The 21654-nt window shown below is 36.4% G+C and overlaps 1 protein-coding gene across 2 annotated transcripts in view; it reads right to left on the bottom strand.

The window, feature by feature from the left end:
• Positions 1-21654, bottom strand: part of USH2A (usherin) — a 773795-nt gene that overhangs the window by 546378 nt on the left and 205763 nt on the right. The window contains exons 17-18 of one of the 2 annotated variants that reach the window (XM_045048458.1): positions 20874-21057; positions 6555-6718 (exon numbers count right to left, since the gene is read on the bottom strand). In XM_045048458.1, the coding sequence (XP_044904393.1) occupies positions 6555-6718; positions 20874-21057 (348 nt within the window). Of the gene's footprint in view, positions 1-6554; positions 6719-11137; positions 11574-20873; positions 21058-21654 lie in introns of those variants that run through there. The other variant, XM_045048459.1, reaches the window with a different exon arrangement.

Genomic DNA, 21654 nt, shown 5'->3' on the forward strand with positions numbered 1-21654 from the left:
AGTGAAATCTCCAAAATAACCATTTCTGGGAGCTCTAAATCAACCACAAGCAAACAAAAAGTTAAGAACATATACCTACTCTTGAAGAACTTGGAGAGCTTTGAGTCGTAACAGTAGGAGTCTGTGGCCCTTTTGTGAGGGGCTGTTCCCATAGTACCAGTTCCACAATTAGGTGTGTTAGTTGTACCAGCAGGGCTGACTACAAACAGTAGCTTTGGTACCACAGGGCACTGACTCGATGTGGGGTTGGCAGCAGGAATTCATAGCTTTGCCATCTAAAAATGGCTCAGCTGATTGGGAACAAGAGGGAAAATTCACAGGTTTGCTAGCCTGTGCATGTGCTCCCAGCTAGGTTAAGTGGGGAATTTACCAGATAATCAAGCAGGATACCCCAGGCAGGAGAGAGCCATGGAAGACCTGAGAGAGGTTCTCCACATATCTGTAGCAGGCTGGAAAACTATGAAGCTATGGGGAAAACCATGAGAGCCAGTGAAAAGTGGAGGCCAGAGAACGGAGAACTCCCTGTAACTCTGAAAACATCCCCCAAACCAGACACACATTGAATGGCAGAAGCTATATGGTCTAGAAGTATTTGAGCACAAACATTGCCCAAATATTTGGCTGCTTCAGACACAGCAGTGACTCCTAGGAAGCCAGGCTGTGAGTAAAAATTAAATTAAAAAACTAAAAAGCTGGTAGAGACATCAGCAGCTGTACACTGCAGTGGAGAAATTTTCCCACCATTTAAGTCTATGCAAACTATCAAAAACACCTAAACAACTTAAGTGTTTTCAACATACAATTACAACACACTTAAAGAAACTGCGAACTATACTCATAAAATTGGCAGTGGAGAGAAACAGATTCTGAATGATCTCTAATATTAAGTGTAGCAAAAAATACTTCATAGAAGCTATTGTAAATATGTCCTAAGAGTTAAAGAAAAATATGATGATGATGATGATGATGATGATGATGATAATGATGATGATTCAGTAAAAAGAAAACCTTAATAGAGAAACAGAATGTATAAAAACACTAAATTCCAGAGTTGAACAATACAATAACTAAACTTGAAACTTTCCTGAAAAGGACTCAATGGCAGATTTGAAAGGAAAGGAGAATCAGTGAACTTGAAGATAAAGCAATAGGTAAAATGTAAAGATATAGCAATATGATTTAGCCAATCCACAGAAAGAAAGTGAAAAAAATAGACCAAACATGAACAGATCCACAGAGACCTATAAGAAAATGTCAGGTGTACCATGCACCAAAATATGTGTCATGGGATCCCCAAAATGAGAGACCGAGAAAGTGGCAGAAAATATCTGAAGAAATATTGGCTCAAACTCCCCAAATTTGGGGGAAACCATTTATCTACATTTCCATTTCCGAAAAGTACAATGACTCCAAGTAGGATACAAAGAGATTCATACTAAACATATCACAGTCAAACTGCTGAAAGACCAAAAAAAACAAAAAAACAAAAAACAAAAAACAAAGCAAAAAAAAAAACACTTTTAAAAGAGTAAGAGAAATTTCATTTACAGTTGAAGAAAAATACAGTTAAAGGCTGACAAAAACAATGGAGGCCATAAAGTAGTAGAATGAATTCAAAGTCAGTCCTAAAAGAAAAAGGAATACTTTTTACCAAGAATTGTATCCAGAAAATCTACCCATTTGAAGGAAGGAAGGAAGGAAGGAAGGAAGGAAGGAAGGAAGGAAGGAAGGAAGGAAGGAAGAATGATATAGGTATTCCCAAATAATTTGAAAAAAACAGTGGGAGAATTCTTGTAGACTAGCCCTACAAAAAATACTAAGGAAATCAATCAGGCTAAAAGGAAATGACACAGAGAGTAAATAAACTGAATCACATAGAGGTAGGAAGAACACCAGAAAGGATAAATATGGAGTAAATATCAAAGACTCCGTGTATATCTGTGTGTGTGTGTATATATATTCATATTCTGTTTTCTCTTCTCAAATCACTTTTAAAAACATATTACTGTTAAAAGAAAATAATAATTATATTAGTGCAATGTTGGGTTTATTATATATACTATATATATGTACATAGTATATATATATATATGTATATATATACTATATATATGTACATAGTATATATATATATATAGTATTATATATACATATATATATAATACTATATACATATTATACATACATACATACATACTATATATATATATAGTATTATATATACTATATATATATATACTTTCAGGAAAGTGAAAAGTAAACCCAGTTGGGAAAGACATTTGCAAATCACATATCTAATAAAGGACATGCACCTAGAATATGTAAAGAACAGTTACAGCTCAGTAATAAAGAGAAATAACCCAATGAAAAACTAGGCAAATAACTTGAATAGACTTTCTCCAGAAAAGATATACAGATGGCCAATAACTATGAAAGGATGCTCAGTATTACTAATCATTAGAGAAATGCATATCAAAACTACAATGAGATAGCATCTCATATATATTAGATGGCTGTGATAAATACAAAATAACAATGTTGGCAAAGATATAGAGAATCTGAGCCATTGTGTACTGTTGGTGGGAATTTAAAATAGTAAAAGCTGGTGTGGGAAATAGTATGGCAGTTACTCAAAAAAATTAAAAGTAGACTTACCATATGATCTAGAATCCCTCTTCTGTTATATACCCAACAGAACTGAAAGCACTCATTGAAAGCAGTCTTGAAGAAATGGCTATACACCCATACCCATAGCAGCATTACTCACAGAAGCCAAAACATGGAAGCAACCCACAGGCCCACCGACAGATGAATGGATAAGCAAAATATGGTACATTCATATGATGGAATATTCTTCAGAATTAAAAGCAAGGGAATTATAAGATAAGCTACAAAATGGATGACCCTGGAGGACATATGCTAACTGAAATAAGCCACTCACAAAAAGGCAAATATTTTGTGATTTTACTTACATGAGGTTCTTAGATTATTCAAAATTATAGAGAAAATAAAATTGTGGTTGCCAGGGGCTGGGGTCAAATGGGAGATATTATTGTTTAATTGGTACACACTTTCCATTTTACAAGTTGTAAAGAGTTATGGAGATGCACAGCAGTGATGGTCACACAACATTATGATTGTATTTAATATAAATTAACTGTGCATTTAAAAATGGCTAATACGGTCAGTTTTATCTTGTATATATTTGACAACAAAAATATTTTTAAAGTGTTAGTTACAAAAGCTTCTAAGGATAAAGAAAAAGCTATGAGTGATAAAAAGATGGATAAATAACCAAGGATAAACATAGCAGTGAACAGTGTCAAGAAGACTTAAACACAAATGAGCTATCGACAGTTTATAAATAAATATAAATATATATTATATCATTATATATTATATAATGATATAATACATATAATATATTAATATGTAATATATTTTATGTATATATATATTTTATATATATATATAATATATAAATTTATATATATATATATATATATTTTGTTAAGTTCATAGTAAGAAGTTTAGGGAAATTGAAATTTCATCCACTAGTAAAGCTCAGAAAAGGAAGAACCATTTAATACCTGTTTTGCTAGTGTCTCTCCTATTAAGGAGAATGGCTACAATTCCTAAAGCATGAAACAAATATTGATAGGAAAGAAATGAATCATAAAATAAGGAAGCAGATTTTAAAGAGGTTCTAACTAACTATCTTCTCTGATTTCAATTCTCCTGCATTCTGGAAATTATATGCTCAGATTCCCAATTCAACTTTCTGTCAAAAAAAAAAAAAAGAAGGAAAAAATAACAGATGATACTGCTAAACTATTGCCAGTGGCCTCTAAGGAAGGGGAAAAGATAATAGTCATAATCCCATGGTTCCCAGACTGTGTAGAAGGACACCATGAAACATACTAATGTTCCTGAAAAACACATGCTTGACATCTGTTGGACACAGAGCAAAATACCAGCCCGAGGTAGTTCACAGTTTCAACAATAGATAGCACTACATTCCTTCCAATAGCATCCTATCTTTGCGAAGCTGCTTGTTCCGGCTGTTGCTAGGATAACAAGCAAGTACCATGTAAAAATCGAGGTGGAACAGGAAGGAAAGCAGGCTCCCTTCCTACCCATGCCACAACCAGTATTTCCCGTGCCCTGTGCTCACTCCCTTGTATTGCCAGTATGTCCATCATTTCTGCTATGTTTCGAGCTTTTTTAAAGGCAGCAATCCTGTCTATTTTTTTTTTCTAAAATGAATGACTTGTGTTGATACTGGGCTTCTAACTTTGCACAGTGTTGGGTACATTTTGTGAAACACAAACCTAAAACAGCAGCAGCAACAACTACCATAAGTAGTTGAAGGAATGTATTCATCACCAAGGATCACAAGTTTAGAGAGAAAATTTAGTGTATATATATATATATATATATATATATATATATATACATACACATATTGTGTGTGTATATATATGTATATATATATATATTCTTCTATATTCTTTCTGTATAAAAACTTTTCTATTCCTAATTATTTTTCTATATATGTGTGTATGTGTGTGTGTATATATATTCTTCTACACACACACACACACATATATAGAAAAATAATTAGGAATAGAAAAGTTTTTTAACTATTAAAATTGGAAACATTTGGAAAGATATGAAGGCTTAGCCCAGAGAAGGAAAGATATAACATAAAAGTAAATGTCTACCACTGCTAAGAAATGTAGGCCAGGTGTTCAGTGAACCAAACTGCCCAGTTCTACCTAAGGTATAGTTCCTAGACTGTGTCTTAGGTGTAAGAATAAGTATAAAAAAGTGGAGCAGATGCCAATATTTTCACACAAAATTAGAGGCAGAACCAATCAAAAACTGCTAAGATTCAGTATGTTGTATCTAAGTTTGTCACAAAATGCTGATCTACAACTGACATCCAAAGCAATATGCTGGAATTCGTGTTGCACACAAATCAATCAACTCTATAACTAATCAATGAATGATAAATATTCTCAGTGAAATCCAGATTTAGACTGTATTTACACAAAGGCAATCATGACAGTCCTTTCCCAAAAGAAGCATAAATACCTATAATGTTATTTATACTAACATCCAGAGAAACCAAATGAAACACGGGATACTGAAGATAAAGTACATAGGTACAAAATCTGAATATGTCTTGTTAACCATTAGCCACACCCTGTCTTCCACTATCTCAAAATCTAGTATAGCTGCTGTGGAGCCCAATATTATATTAGGTAATTCTCTGTCTCTTAAATGTAGATAACACAGTTCCTAGCATGTTTGTTTATGATGATTTGTCCTGACTTATGGCATTTCCTAGCATTGTGACTCATGATAGTCCCAGGACACCCCAAGGAGAACATGCATTGTACAATATGTTATAGAGGGTTCCTTACCACATGTTCTCAGCAGGCATTTCTTAGGAATTCTGGAAAATGTAAGGATATATGATCTTGAAGTAAATATAAATAAATCATCAATATGCTATGAAACTTAGGCTTGCGGGTTACTTGAGAAGTCAAGTCAAGGCACTGGAGAATGGTATTTAAAAGCCTGAAGATACTAAGGTGTAATCTTTAACTTCCAGGAGTTAAAAATAGAAATGTGAGAGATGTTTAAACAACTAATACAACTTACTGTAGAATAAATGTGAAATATAGTAGTAATATGCTGTGATAATAATAATTGCTACAATAAACAAATGTTGATAGGAAAGAAGTGAATCATGAAATAAGGAAGCAGATTATAAGTGAGGGTCTAAACAACTAATAATAGCACATACCCATAAAATTTGGGGGATAGAAAAACATAACTCATCATAAATAAGAATAAATCTTCCATTTGGTATAGAAAATTGGCTGCAAATATCCTTCTTTGGTGGGGTCACCAATCATTTTGTTTTAACCAGTAGTGTTGATTTTTTGCACTGAAAGTCCTATCACTGGAAAGTCCAACATCTGGGGGAAAACCTGGACTCTTGTCACCACTAGAGTGATTCCATTCTTTTTTTTTTTAATTTTGTTTTTAATGTTTATTTATTTTTGACAGAGAAAGAGAGAGAGAGAGAGAGAGAGAGAGAGAGCGCGCGCGCATGAGCGGGGGAAGGGCAGAGAGAAAGGGAGACAGAATTGGAAGCAGGCTCTAGGCTCTGAGCTGTCAGCACAGAGCCGATGTAGGGCTCGAACTTACAGAGACGAGATCATGACCTGAGCCGAAGTCGGATGCTCAACTGACTGAGCCACCCAGGCGCCCCTAGAGTGATTCCATTCTAACAAAATATTGTAAATTTCCCGCTACTTACATAATAACCATTTTCAATAATCTCATCAAGGGAAAAGAACGCAAGTTTCATTTCATGTAGTAGTTTTTTGGTTTTTTTTTTTTTTTTTTTCATTTCTCACCGAAATCCTCCGCATTTTGCCTAAGCCTTTCTGATGGGTTCTCAGTGGAGAAGGAAAATAACGAGACACTCTTCCCTGCATGATCTTCCACCCACAAGCACAGGGCCAGAGTTCACTTACTTTTGCTGCAGCCCAGTGGATTGTTCACATCCAAATGGCTTGCCCTGGGAACACAAGTATCACACTTGGAGCCAGTGACAAATCGTTTACAGAAACACTGGCCCGTGACCAAGTGACAGGTTTCATTCAAGGCTCCTGAGAGATGACAATTGCAAGGCTGACATCTGAAAACAAGACAAATAAACCATCAAAGAGAATAATGTTTTGATTAATAATTCATAGTATAAGTTACATCTATCAATAACATTGTGAAATAAGATGGGCTGTTTTAGCCAATCTATTGAAAAGAATGCTTGAGCTAAACAAACAAATACAAAATCAAACAAGACAGAAAAAGAATATTTAACAAAATGTTGCTTACAATAAAATCTCTATGAAGCCTCCTCTTTGTAAACTAATTAATGGCAAAAAAAATGTTACATTGCTTTTTTCATGCTACAATACATCTTATGGATTCTTTTGAATGCCAGTTGCTCAATTAAGAATACTGTAAATTTTGCTTTCTCACAAAAGTAGCTCCTCTGAAAGCTAAAAATTTAGATTAGGTACCCATAAATCATCTTTCCAAGTATCTACCAAGTTATAAAATATAACACTGGTATGATAACCACTGATCTCCTTAAAAATCTTGAAATTCTATATTTAGTCTTACAAAGAATAAATTTCACTAAGAGTTTGAGGAAGACATGTTCCAATACTGCCGATGCCTTAATATAGGTTATATTTCATTTTCCATTTTATGCACTAAACTCATTTATCCAGAATGGTTGGTGAATAGAGCATTCTTCTGATCTATGAAAAGATGTTAATGATATAAATATCATGAGATGACTTCGTTCCAACTTCAATTTATTGGGCCTAAAGTTGCTTGTAGAAATCACTATCCTGGCATTTTGCCATGATAGAAACCAAAACCTGTTTCCTCTGAATAAATTATTCAAATTCATGGCCAATGCCAATGTCATTGATTAGGGTAAGCAATTTTGGCACCAGGAAGTGTTGGAGAAGCAAAAACAGCACATGTAAAAAAGACAACTCACTTGTAAACGGGAACTTTCCATGTGGTGCATTTAAAATAACATTAAATGCATTCACCTCTATTTTCTAATAAAGATGCTGGAGGCATAGTTTCTTTATCCCCCCTGCAACTTCTACAGTGTGATCTCTCGGGTAATCATTCAACACCCTTAAAATGGCCGATAAAAACTAAAGACTGCTAAATAAGCTGCAAATTTGTTTTATGGACTAATATCACCTTGGGAATAAATAAAGTACAGTTTCTCTTGAAAACCCCTACACTGTAGTTTGCCCTTTTTATGTCATGATAAAAGGACATTCCCCCCCTACCAACAACTATATTAAGTCCTTTATGTATACAGACATTGCATCAAAACTCCATTTCAAATAGATGTTTTATTTAGGCTCCTTAAGTATCAGAGCTGAAGAAAATTATGCATGGAAATTAAAGTGGAATTATAGAAGCAACAAAATATTTGAGTTGCTCTTAATTTCATTATATGCTATTACTTAGAGCATATTGTTTGTAGGCTTTTAATGTAATATTGGTAAAGCATAAACAATAAGAGGCAAGCTTCTCCCAATGCATATATATATATCACCACACCAGTCATGAATAAGTCTCTTGAGTATTCAGTTTTTATTACCATTCACTCATGAGACAATCACACTTACTTTACATACAGTACATTTAGAGTAATAGTTTCCAGTGTATAACGCAATTCCTTTCCTTGATGTAGTTCTATTTTCTTCCAGCTAGCTGCTACACGCTTAACTCCAAGTTAGCTCTGTCAATATCCATGGGATATTAAGTTCTGAATCCAAATGGAATAAATAAATCCCTTCTTAGGAAAGCATGCAATGTTTTGAGTAATTAAATGTGACTATTCCTGATTTTATATTCTCTTATCCCAGCTGGTGTTATATCTAACTTATCTGACTTGTTATAATTGCTTGACTTCAGTAAGAGAGACTTTTACCTGAATGAAGTTCATAGGAGACTTCCCTGAATATTATAGTTTGTTTCTAACCCAAAGGGCACTGGGGATGATTTTGTAATTGAGGTTTAAGTAAAATGATTCCTATAAATTTCTCAGCCACTCAAATATAATTTTAAACATTTCCAAGACTCTTTTTAGCAAATCAGCTACAAGTCTGATGTCATTTGATAAGTTACCCCTTCTCAAGAGCACCTCCTACATGAAATATATTTCACATTTATTAAAACAAAATTATACATAATAAAGGAGAAGACATTTTAAGCTTAGAAAGAGAAACACCAAACTAAGATGAATTGTGATATTGATTTTGTCAGGATAAATGGTTTTTGTAATATTAATATAAAGAAACCTTCATTACACCGACTCTCCTGGTACAGGCAGAGCTTCTCCCGCAATCTGTTTAAAATCTTCATTTTTCATCCTTATGGGAAAACCTCACTTGCTAAATGGATTTCATAAAGAGTAATCTGTCAAGATTTATATAGATAAACAATTTGTGATGTTTATTGACCAGTTCATTATGGTAAACAAAACAGGAGTAAAGCATCGCTAATCTCTGCCAGCACTCTGCTATTACAGTTCTGTTTGGGCCTTTATGTAACTCAGTGTTTACTGAGTACAATGGGAAATAAGTTAATTGGCCTCTGTTCCTTAAATCACAAACCTCATATATTTTCCTTTCCACAGAACTTAGTCCAGTTGTGCAAATAGTAAGAGGAAGAGCTATCCTACTTATTATTATTTCAAAACATCACTATTAATAAAGGAGTGTATTTCAATGACGCATTTCATTGTCAGAAGCTTCATCATCTAACAGAGAGCTATACTAGGAGGTCCATGGATGTATTCCAGGATATAGATCACTTTACTGACATTTCTCTTTGAACACCTCTCTTCTACCGGGGGATTCAACTCATGGGTACCATCAAATGTTTTTATACATATTGATTGACATAAATAGTATTCATTGAGGCCCAATTATATTCTATGACTGGAAGAGACACTGAGGACATAAAGAGGAAAAAGATAGAGTTGTCCCTGTCTTCAAAGAGCTCACAGTCTAGCAAGAAAGATAAAATACAGCCTTAATAAAGATATATGCAGACTCTGTGGGCACAGAAAAGGACAAAACTAGTTAGTCTGGCAGGAGGGAAAGGGACAGCGAAAGGAATATTAAGAAGGCATCTTGGGGGAGCTTGGGTGGCTTAGTCATTTAAGCATCTGACTCTTGGTTTCAGTTCAGGTCATGGTCTCGCAATTCGTGGGTTCAAGTACCACATTAGGCTTCACGCTGGCAGTGCAGAGCATGCTTGGGATTCTATATCTCTCTCCCTCTCTCTCTGCCCCTCTCCTGCTCATGCTTTCTCTCTCACTCTCTCTCAGAGTAAATAAACTTCAAAAAAGAAAAAAAGAAGGAATCTTGGAAGAGATGTTTGAGCTGAATATTAAAAGTTGAATAGGAATATGCCAGGCAAGACAGAGAGGGACAAAAGAGAGAGAAAAGGGAAACATCAGGAGAGGGTATGAGGTTATAAGCAATTCAAAATTTGGGGATAAAATTCAGCATGGGAGGGGTAACAGACAAAACTAACTGAGAAAGCTAAGCAGAGGCAAGATATTGCCAGAAAAGGTGCAACAGTGACAGTGGTAAGGAGCAACGGAAAGGAGAGAGAGAGAGAGAGAGAGAGAGAGAGAGAGAGAGAGAGAGAGAGAGAAGAAATGTTGAGTAACTAAAATCAGGAGGATGAGGCAGACACATTGAAAAGAGAAGCAAAGAAGGGCACAGAGTTACTTCCAGTTTTCTAATTTGCTGACAGGTGTGATGGGAACACCATTTGACACAAAGAATGGATGAAGAAGAAATCTCAAATTCTGAGGGATTGTAGACAAGGGTTGTTAATGATTATTAATGAATAAAACAGAAAGAAATGTTAAGGAGACTTTAATCGGGAGAAATTGGCCAAAGTTTCCATCAGTCCCTAGCACAAAGACTTGCACACAGTAAAGGTTCAATAAATAAATATTGTTGAATAAATGAATGAAAAAAGCACTAGGAAAGTTTTAGACTCGGAATAGGACACCACAGATAAATCAAATGTGACACGTAGCTCTAAGAACAATTTAGCTCTTTCGAGGCCTTTTTGATCAGCTTAGCTGTCCTCCCAGCTAACTTCTCCCCCAAGGAAGGGAATGCATTCTTCAAGATTGGCCTAAGCTTTGACTGACTAAGAAAAAAATCATACAACTTCACTCCTATGAGGATTTTAAGAGACAAAACAGATGAACGTAAGGGAAGGGAAACAAAAATAATATAAAAACAGGGAGGGGTATGAAACATAAGAGACTCATAAATATGGAGAACTGAGGGTTGCTGGAGGGGTTGTGGGAGGGGGGAGGGGCTAAATGGGTAAGGGGCATTAAGGAATCTACTCCTGAAATCATTGTTTCACTATATGCTAACTAATTTGGATGTGAATCTTAAAAAATTAAAAATAAAATTTAATAAATAAATAAATAAATAAATAAATAAATAAATAAATAAAAGACTGGCCTAAGCTTTGACACCTTAAGGCCAGCAGAGTTCTCCATTCAGTCCTCTTTTTCAGGATCCCGTGAGTACTAGAGTGCCCTCTAGAGGAGATTGGTTTTCCGCTCATTAAGATTATATTTCCTCTTTGCAGCGGAACTGTGGCTCGCTGAGGTTCTTAGTTTTGTTTGTTTGTTTTTGTCACAGCCTACTAATAGCATTGGATTCTTTTGGAACTGGAATCAGAGTTACAGGAGAGGGGTGGGGGGCCCAGAGATGCTTCTTGTGTGAACTGAAAACCAGACTCACATGGCTTATTGGAGAGGAAGTGAGAATAGTATTGTCTCATCTAGAAGGGAGGAGTTAACAGTAGCCAGTCTACCCTCTCTGGTGAAGCCTTCCCAGGCACAGATAAAGGGACTCATCATGACTAAACCTGGGCAATGACTCTTTTGCATCCAGGCAACAATGACATCTGAGCCCAAGGAGGGGGCATTCCTGTCATTTAGAGAAGAGGTTGCTTAGCAGGGTTCTACATCTGAGACCCCTACCCCTTTCCCCTTTGTTGACACTCTACCTAATCGCAGAGAGCAGAGATTGTCTCACATATCGGTCACCAAAACAAATATTGTAAAGAAATAAAACCTCAGAACATTCACTACATTGATAATATCATATATGTTGACATCTAGAAGAAACTCTAGTGTCACTTTCCTTAACCTCCGCATTATAGGAGCATAATAACTTGGAGGTATGATAAGAGATTCAAATTCTTAGTGTTTTCAGGTAGAAGAGAGATTACACTTATTCTCTGTGGCCCCAGAAGGCATAAATAAGACTAGGCAAAAAAAAGTTACAGGGATGAAATTATGTTTCTCAGAATTAGAGTTGTCTGAAACAAACATGAGTTGCTTCATGAGACAAAGAGGAACTTTCAGTTCCATGTTTTTGAGTAGAAGCTGAGTGACCAGTTAGTCTGAAAAGGTGATTTATGCAGAGAAATGTATAGGGCAGAGTTTAGCCAAAATTACTTTAAGATTCTTTCCAAGTCTGAGAAGCTATGATTTTATGATGCTTGGTGGAAATAAATGACTTGCCCAAGGTGACAGTGAATCTGGTTACAGGGTCAGCAATCTTTATGTATAAAGAAACAGATAGTAAAATATTTTAGGCTTTGTGGGCCATGTGATCTCTGCCTCTCTAGTAGTATGAAAGCAGTCTTAGGCAATACATAAAGAATGAATATTGCTGTGTTCTAATAAAGCTTTATTTCCACAAACAGATAGCAGACCAGATCTCACCTGCAGGCCATAGTTTGCTGAACTCTGGTACAATAGGTTGAATTAAGACCCCTCAACAATGTCCAAGTCCTAATATCTGGAACTTGTGAATATGTTACACCTTACTTGGTAAAAAGGAATTTGTAGAAGGGATTAAGTTAAGGATTTTGAGATGGAGAAATTATCCTGGATTATCTAAAAGTACCCAATGTAATCATAAGGTGATAGGAAGAAGCCAGGAAGGGGATAGCCAGAGTGAAAAGTTGGAAGAACATAAGCAGAGGTCAGAGAAGAGAGAAAACATTATTCTGCTAGTTTAGAACATGAAGGAAGGAGCCATGAGCTAAGGAATGTAGGTGGCCTCTCAAACTGGGAAAAGCAAGAAAGTGGATTTTCTCCTAGAGTGTCCAAAAGAAACATAGGCCTACTGACACTTTGATTTTAGCCAGTAAAACTAATTTAGGACTTCTGACCTCCAGAACTATAAGAGAATAGAGTAATGTTGCCTTGAGCCACTAAATTTGTAGTAATGTATTACAGCAGTAATAAGAAATCAATATACTTGGTCAAGTGGAAAAGTCATAACTGGACCCTAGATACCCTGATGCCCAACACTGAGGTATTCCCATTAAATAACACTGAATAAATGCTATTAATTTATAAAAATGGGCATTTCTTGGAGAATAATACAGACTCTATGTTAAAGAAAAAATATATTGTTTAGTGGTCATGAAAGACTGAAAAAAATGATCACAATTCCTCACCCCTCTTCTTATGAAGACCCTTTGCAACCAAATGCACAATTCCATCATCCAAAAGTAGAATCTATTTCCCCACTCCTAAATATGGGTTGGCCTGTGACTTGTTTTGGCCAATAGAAAAAGGCAACAGTAATCATGTGACAGTCTCGAGTGTGGGCCTCAAGTATCCTGGCACACATCTGCTCTCTTTCTGGGTACTCTGCCACTGCTTTGTGAGCAAACCATGGCTAGACTGCTAGATGACCAGAGATGCATAGCCCTTTTACTCCCACAGCCCTAGACAGCAGCCAGCTGCCCAACAAAGCGTCCCTGTGGAGCTTGAATCTGTGAGGCACATTCCCCAATATTCCCACTCTCACACCACGAACGGATATAAGTTGACAAGTAAATTATCTGCTTTCATTTGAAGTCATTGATCTGGTTCTCAAAGAAAGACCAGTTGAGATCAATTGGAAAGACACATGTGAAACGATTAACAAACCAAATCTATCCCTCAGTGTTCAAACGGAGAATGTTTGCAGTAAAACCAAAAATAATCTGGTCGTAGAAGAGTTTTACTTCATCGTATGTTTTAGGAGTCTGAGCCTTTAGGTTCTCTGGCCAGCCTAGATGCAAATTTCCTACCACTTGAGGTAAATTACAGTTCAGTATGCGTCAGCTGGTAAGAGACCAGTAGTGATACTTCTAGCTCCTAGTTCCTTGAGGCTTAAAAAAGACAAAATACAACCAAAGAACACACAGAGAAAAAGTCATTAGAGGAGAAATTTTGAGGGTCTGTGACAAGTGGGTGGTATGTAAGGAAAACAGTGGTACGCCAGATGAACGGAGCAGTCTTGGCCATGGGAAGGAAGAATCACACTTACAGGTCAACTTGAGGACAGCACCAGGGAGTACATATAGTGTGTCAAATATGACTCTCAACTACCAATTGAGACGAATTGAATGTGGCCCATTTTTGTCTCATTGTTTTTGGTTTAGACAAATACGATATGCTTTTTTTTTTTTTTTTTTGCTTTATTGATTTTTTTAGTGGGCAGACTTTTTTTGCTTCATTGTTTTCGATACTGATTAAATCATGTTTGCTTTATATGTCAGAGGTAAACAGAGTGATTTTTGCACTTGGATCAGCTTTTTAAAATATTGCCCCCTTTTTGTGATAGGTAACTTTTGAAGAATGAACCACTTGGATGAAAACAGGCAAATGATTTTCCAGCTTGTTATTGTTGTGTTTGGCGGATTTTTGCTTTTGTTGCTGCATTTTAGGGTGAGGGCCTATTTTATTTATTTTGTCCTTGGGAGTATACAAAAAGCCTAGAAAATAAGCCAAGAGAAAAATGTAGCAGACATAACTGTGTACCATAAAGAGAACTTGAAGAAGGGGAGGGGGGTGTGTGTGTGAACTTCATGGAGGGTTAAATAAGATCCCTTGAATATATAATTGGAAAAAGCAGATGAGGAAGTCAATCTATTTTCTAAATCAATAAAGAGATCCAATGACATTTGCATCTTTTCCTTGCGTAACAATAAAACACTTACAATCTGTTGTAGAATTTTGTAATTTAGTGGAAAAAAAGTGTATTTTCAAGTATCTACCACAGTACCTAGTTCAAAATAAATTCAAGTGATTTTAGTTGATTTTCCTTCTTTTGAAAAAAATTTTGTCATCAGGCCATCAATAGGTATTTTCCTATGCAGCATGTCTGTATGTATTTGAAGTTTTCCTTCAAGAAACAAACTTCCTTCTACTAAACGGAACCGCATATATTTTAGTCATCTTTGTGCACATTTTCAAGAGTCAACATTTGTGTGTGTGTGTGTGTGTGTGTGTGTGTGTACACACACACACACAATAACAACCAGAAGTCAACAAAGAGATTTCAATATCATTCAGGAAAGGAATGGAAAACATAAAAAAGAATAAAATCCATTTTTATCTCTTCTCAATGATGAGCAGAAGTATAAACTCAAGCAATTCTCAGTGTCATATTTTGAAATATCCTTTGCTATGACCTTCTGTGCCCGAAGATTTCTTCTCTAACGATTATCACTGTTAAAGTGAAAAGAGACAGTCAAACTTATCAGTGGAAGAGAAGGGTCAGCTCAGAGCACAGGCATTCCATACGACTGATTGAGAAGGAACACATCCTACTGATTTCCTTGGGTCCCAAATGGTCATGGGAAGCTTTATTCTTTCTATTCATTGCAGAGAAGCTACATTATATATGGTAGCTCTTGTTTCCAACAGCTCTTTCTAGGGCAGCCTGTCCTCCACATCAGAGCCAATCCTGTCCAATCTGAGAACAGCCTGAGCCCTACTCACATATAGGTAGTGTGACTTGAATTTTAAGGTTTATATCCCTTCACCAAAATGATGATGGCATGAGATGGCCTGAGATGGCATGAGACTTGTATTTTTATTTTGGTAGGAAAGTAATATAAAAGAGAATTAGTTCTGTGTTGGCTATGTTAAGAATGAGAGACGTGCAAATTTAAACCTCAGAGACACAGGAATCTGAATAGATGATGATATATTAGAGAGTCGTTAACATTATATAGTGGCTGAAATCATAAACACAGATATGTAAATTGAAGGGTTGGATTGAAGAGAAGTAATCAGGAAAAGAGAAGACAAATCACAGAGGTAAGAAATTGGAGGCCAAAGGAATACATAATTTAAAGAAATAGGGAGGGCAGTAAAATAATTAGCACATTGAAAAACCATGAGTCATAAGAAGCAATCATAAATCAATTTTACTCCCATATTTCCCTGATCTTTTGAATATACTGCATGGGACTAATTCCTCTGTCTTCCACTTGGATACAAAATGAGTCAGTTACCTGGCTTTTCTGGTCTTTCTTAGGCATAGAAAGTGTCATGGTTACTTTAAATTGTAAAGCACAGGTTCAATAAGAACAAAACTGGAGGCATCACACTTCCTGATTTCAAAAGATATTACAAAGCTATAATAATCAAAACAGTATGCTAATGACATAAACAGACATATAGACCAATGCAACAGAAAAGAAAGCCCAGAAATAAATCTATACATATATGGTCAATCAATCTTTGGTAAGAATGTCACACATACACAATGGGGACTGGGTTGTCTCTTCCATAAATGATGTTGGGACAACTGGATATTCTTATGCAGAAGAATGAAATTGGACCCTTATACCATATACAAAAATCAGCTCAAAATGGATTAAAGACAGCAAAACACTGGAAGTTGTAAACCTACTAAATGAAAATATTGGTTAAAGCTTCTTGGGGCGCCTGGGTGGCGCAGTCGGTTAAGCGTCCGACTTCAGCCAGGTCACGATCTCGCGGCCCGTGAGTTCGAGCCCCGCGTCGGGCTCTGGGCTGATGGCTCAGAGCCTGGAGCCTGTTTCTGATTCTGTGTCTCCCTCTCTCTCTGCCCCTCCCCCGTTCATGCTCTGTCTCTCTCTGTCCCAAAAATAAATAAACGTTGAAAAAAAAATTTAAAAAAATTTAAAATAAAAAAATTAAAAAAAAAAGCTTCTTGACGTTGGTCTGGGCAATGATTTTTGGATATGACATCAAACCACAGGAAACGAGCAAAAATAGACAAATGGAATTGCATCAAACTAAAAAGCTATGCACATCAAAGGAAAAAAGCAACAGAAGGAAAAGGCCACCTATACAATGGGAGAAAATATTTGCAAACCGTCTGCAAAGAATTAATATCCAAAATATATAAGAAACTCATACAATTCAGTGGAAGGAAAGAAAGAAGGGAGGGAGGGGAGGAGGGAGGGAGGGAGGGAGGAAGGAAGAAAGGAAGGAAGGGGAAAGGGAAAAGGAAAAGAACCCAATTAAAAATGAGCAAAGGAGGGGCGCCTGGGTGGCTCAGTTGGTTGAGCATCTGACTTCAGATCAGGTCATGATCTTGCAGTTTGCAGGTTTGAGCCTTGCATTGGACTCTGTGCTGACGGCTCAGAGCCTGAAGCCTGCTTCAGATTCTGTGTCTCTCTCTGCCTCTCCCCTGCTCGCGCTATATTTCTCTCTCTCAAAAATAAATAAACATTATTTTTTTAAATGAGCAAAGAACAGAAGACATTTTTTCAAAGGAGACATACAAATGACCAACAGCTACATGAAAAGGTGCTCAACATCATTAACCATCAGGGAAATGCAAACCAAAACCACCATGAGATATCACCTTACACCTGTTATGATAGCTATTGTCAAAAAGACAAAAGAACCAAAGGTAACAGGTATTGGTGAGGATGTGGAGAAAAAGGAACCCATGTATATTCCTGGTGGGAATGTAAATTGGTACAGCAATTATGGAAAACAGTATAGAAGTTCCTCAACAAATTAAAAAGACTTTATGATAAGATACCACTTCCAGGTATAAATCAAAGTAAATAAAATCAGCATCTTGAAAAGATATCTGCACCCACATGTTCACTGCAGTATTATTCACAGCAGCCAAGATATAGAAATGAACTCAATGTCCATCAAAGGATGAATAGACAAAGAAGATGTGATACACACACACATACACACACACACACACACACACTGGAATATTATTCACCCATGAGAAAGAAGAAAATCCTGCTATTTACAGCAACATGGATAAACCTAGAGGACATTACACTAAATGAAATAAGACAGAGAGAGAAAAACAAATATTGTATGGTATCACTTATATGTAGAAAGTGAGGCAATGAGAATGAAATGCATGGTAGCAGTTCCAATCAGCACAAGCACATGGTCTTCAAGTCCTCCCAGGTTCAGGGAAAGAGCAGGGTCATCCTCCCTGGAACTGACCCACAGTACAGCAGAAAGAGAGTTCTTTCTTAATAGCACTCAGGTTACTTGAGAGGGTCGGCGTTTACTCCCTACTGGGGGCAGAAGGTGAGAAAGTTAGGAATGGAGCCTATCAAAAGAATTAGGTAGGAGTATCAGACGATGGGTTTGAGGAAAGGTAGGAGCCAATTATGAGGGAATTTGGAGACAAGAGGATTGGGAAAGATGTGATGTGTTCACAGAATAGCATTTCTGGAATTAGGAAAATATGAGAAGTAGAGAAGTTCCAAGAGATCAAAAAAAAAATTCTGGTTGTGCTCATGAAAATTGGATGTTGGAATGGCAACTGAATGAATCAGAAGCAAGGAGGAAAATGGCGTCCCTTGGAGAAAGTTCTCAATGAATGGAAACATGGACGTCTGAAGATAAAAACAATGAGGATGGAGGCAAAGCGGTATCATTTCAGAGGACAATTGGTAATTTTTTAAAGGTAGTTCAGAATCTGACTTGATAAAATTACAATTCAGCTGATAGGTAAAGACATACAATTATACTTATATAGAATGTGTCATGAATCTTTTTACTTTGAAGCCATAATCACCCTGGATCTTTTGTTCTTTAGAATCTACCTGGCTTTTTACACTCAGGCTCTCTCCTAGACTACAACCTGCACTGATTGCTTTTACTTTACTGAGCTCTGCTTTCTTGATTTTAACCTCAGCGCCTTATAATAATGTACTTTATACCTATTTTTTGGCTCTCCCTGTTCCTCATCAATTTTGGTTAACATTTAAATGCAATTTTTAGGGGCACCTGGGTGGCTCAGTCAGTTAAGCCTCCACTTCTTGATTTCAGCTCAGGTCATGATCTCATTTTTCATGGGATCCAGCTCCACATCGGGCTCCATGCTGAGTGTGTCACCTGTTTGGGACTCTCACTCCCTCTCTCTCTGCCTTCCCCTGTTCATGCACTGTCTCTCTCTGCCTCTCTCCCTTTCAAAAATAAATAAATAAATGTGTTTTTTTTTTAAACAGATTTAATCCAGGGAGTTCAACTCCAGTGTTAACAAGTCTTACTTCAGAGTGATAGGTGATAGAACACTATCGTGTGAGTAAGTCTTGATCCTGAATTCTACCGGGGTGGAGTGTGGGATGGGTAGATAAACTAGAGAGAAGCAGAGTAGGGTAAAGGTCAGCCTGAATCTAAGGACACTGAAGAGCAGATAAGTCATATAATGAAGGAACTGAAATTCACTTAAATAAAGCTAAGTGAAAAAGCTGAGACCATTCGAAATCTGACCATTAATAAGGTGGTAGCACTGGGAAGAATAACAAGGAAGATCAGTAGAGGGGAAATGGGTAAGAGACTGGCACAAAATGACATAGATGCATGAGCATTCCAAGGAGGAGAGTAGATTAGGGAAGGTACTTTTTCTCTGGTAATTAAGTGTTGTCAGAAAGACTATGAAAAATATAAGAAACCTAAAGACAGAGGTGTCCAGGAGTGAAACACACCCACTAAGAATTGCAACTGGGGAACATGTGAGATGGCCTCTCAATAAAAAGTATGTAGAGGAGAAAGTATGTGCAATAATTGGCTCCAATTTTACTGTCAAAATCCTGGTAATACGTTTTATTTAACATTTACTGTACCATGTACTTTCTATATTCATTCAGAGTGATTTAATATTTGTAGAAAAGAGTACTAATGCTCTCAGACCACCAAGATGATATTCCTTCCAATGGCAACAGAAATGGAACATCATGAATTAAAAAAAATTGAGAGATATGTAATAAGAACAAGAATTATTTTGATAAATACTTTAAATATCATGTTAAAGATTTTTAATCACACTGAATTTCAGTAGAAAGCCAAATGCACTAGTTTTGAGTTCTTTTTCAATAATTTACCCTGTCACCCTGTCCACACTCTAATCGAGGTGTTAATGAAGAGTGTAACAGCCAAAAGGCAGGCAGCAGGGGGCAATGAGTTGAAAAGAGCCCAGATAATCTCAAACCCTTGACTAATTAGCAATTATATTTATAAACACACACACACACACACACACACACACACACACACACACACACACACACTGAGAAACAGCTTTGATTGGTGTATACAGAACATAATGCTAGTTGCTTGGAGATACGAATGCCATAGAATTCAAGGATATAGTCCCAACCCGACGCAAATTTATAACCTGACCAGACCAAAAAAAAAAAAAACACACATGGAATTGGCATTCCAGCACATTTTCAAAAATACAGCAATGAGCACAAATGCATGAAAGTAAATGCTCACCGATATACTGGGAATGGGAAGTAGAACATTAAAGACCATGTAACTTTGAAAAGTGGTTAATTTACTTTCAAAATGTACTTTACACACTGGGGAAAAAATCATATCACTTAATACAAAATTATGTTTCTAATCTGGTCTTTGAACCTAAATTAGAAAAGCAAGGAAAACATAAGTGGATGAAGTAAATTAATAATTAAGTTAGCAATAAATTCAGGGGACATGTAGAACAAGGGATATACATACATATGTTATGTATCCTGGCTCTTATATTGTGTGTGTGTGTGTGTGTGTGTGTGTGTGTGTGCGCACACACACACATTGATTTCTATGGATATCTCTTTACCTTCTTTTCTCCATCCAAATTGTAAGTTCCTTGAGGGAAAATGATTTTAACTAAATATTCCCAGACCTTAACACTATGTATCAACATATAACAAACTATATATTGGAACTCTAGGAAATATTCAAAGATTACTATTATGTTCAACAAGCGCAGACATCAAAGAGTCAAAAATATATCAACAAACTAGAGGGACTAAAAATACTGCTTTTTACAAAAAAATACTGACCAAAAAATCACTGTTAGGAGAAAAATTAACTACAAATATTATTCAACACAAATACTTAAATATTAATTATTAAAAATGTTTACCTTCCAGTCTGAGGATCAAATCCAAAGTAATGGTCTTTACAATGGTCACAACTTTGCCCAGCAACAGAAGCATCCTGGCAAATGCACTGACCAGTTAGACTATTGCAGATGTGATGAACTGCACCTGTTATATGGCATGAACATGGCAGGCAGCCAGTGGCATTGCCTGGAGAAATATAAAAACCTGGAGATAAAGAAATAAAAAGTTTTTATATATAGCTCCTATCCAGTCTTTTCTGTAAAAGATACTGTTTTGATTACACAAAACCCAGAACACTATTGTGGGGCACTTCCCAACTCCCGATACAAATGTGTTTATAGCTGCTCTTAACAAGTGTATCGGTTACAACCAAAGAAGGGCCAAGTAAATAATTTACATTGTACCTGGGTGTCTCCCAGGCAATGAAAATTCAGTGCATGTAAAATCTACTTCACGATCTTTCCACTAAAAACTAGCCCTCCTGTAATATCTCCATTCCCACAAATAGTGCCGCCATTTATTCAGCTGCTCAGCCTACAGCCCTGAGACATCTCTGGGAAGGGACCCAGATAAAAACACAAGACGGCCAGTCTAAATGTAAATTTCTGATAAACAATGAGCCTTTATAGTAAAAGTATGTGACATGTGCTTATATCAAAAAATTATGATTATCTAAAATTTAATTTTAACTGAGCATTCTGTAGTTTGCTAAAACTGGCAACCCTTGAGTCCTTCCCATCCCTCCACCCCTACATCTATCTACTTACCAAGTCCTATGGATGCTGTCTTCTAAGAATTTTA

Source organism: Felis catus, chromosome F1 (genome assembly GCF_018350175.1).
Source record: "Felis catus isolate Fca126 chromosome F1, F.catus_Fca126_mat1.0, whole genome shotgun sequence".
NCBI lineage: Eukaryota > Metazoa > Chordata > Mammalia > Carnivora > Felidae > Felis > Felis catus.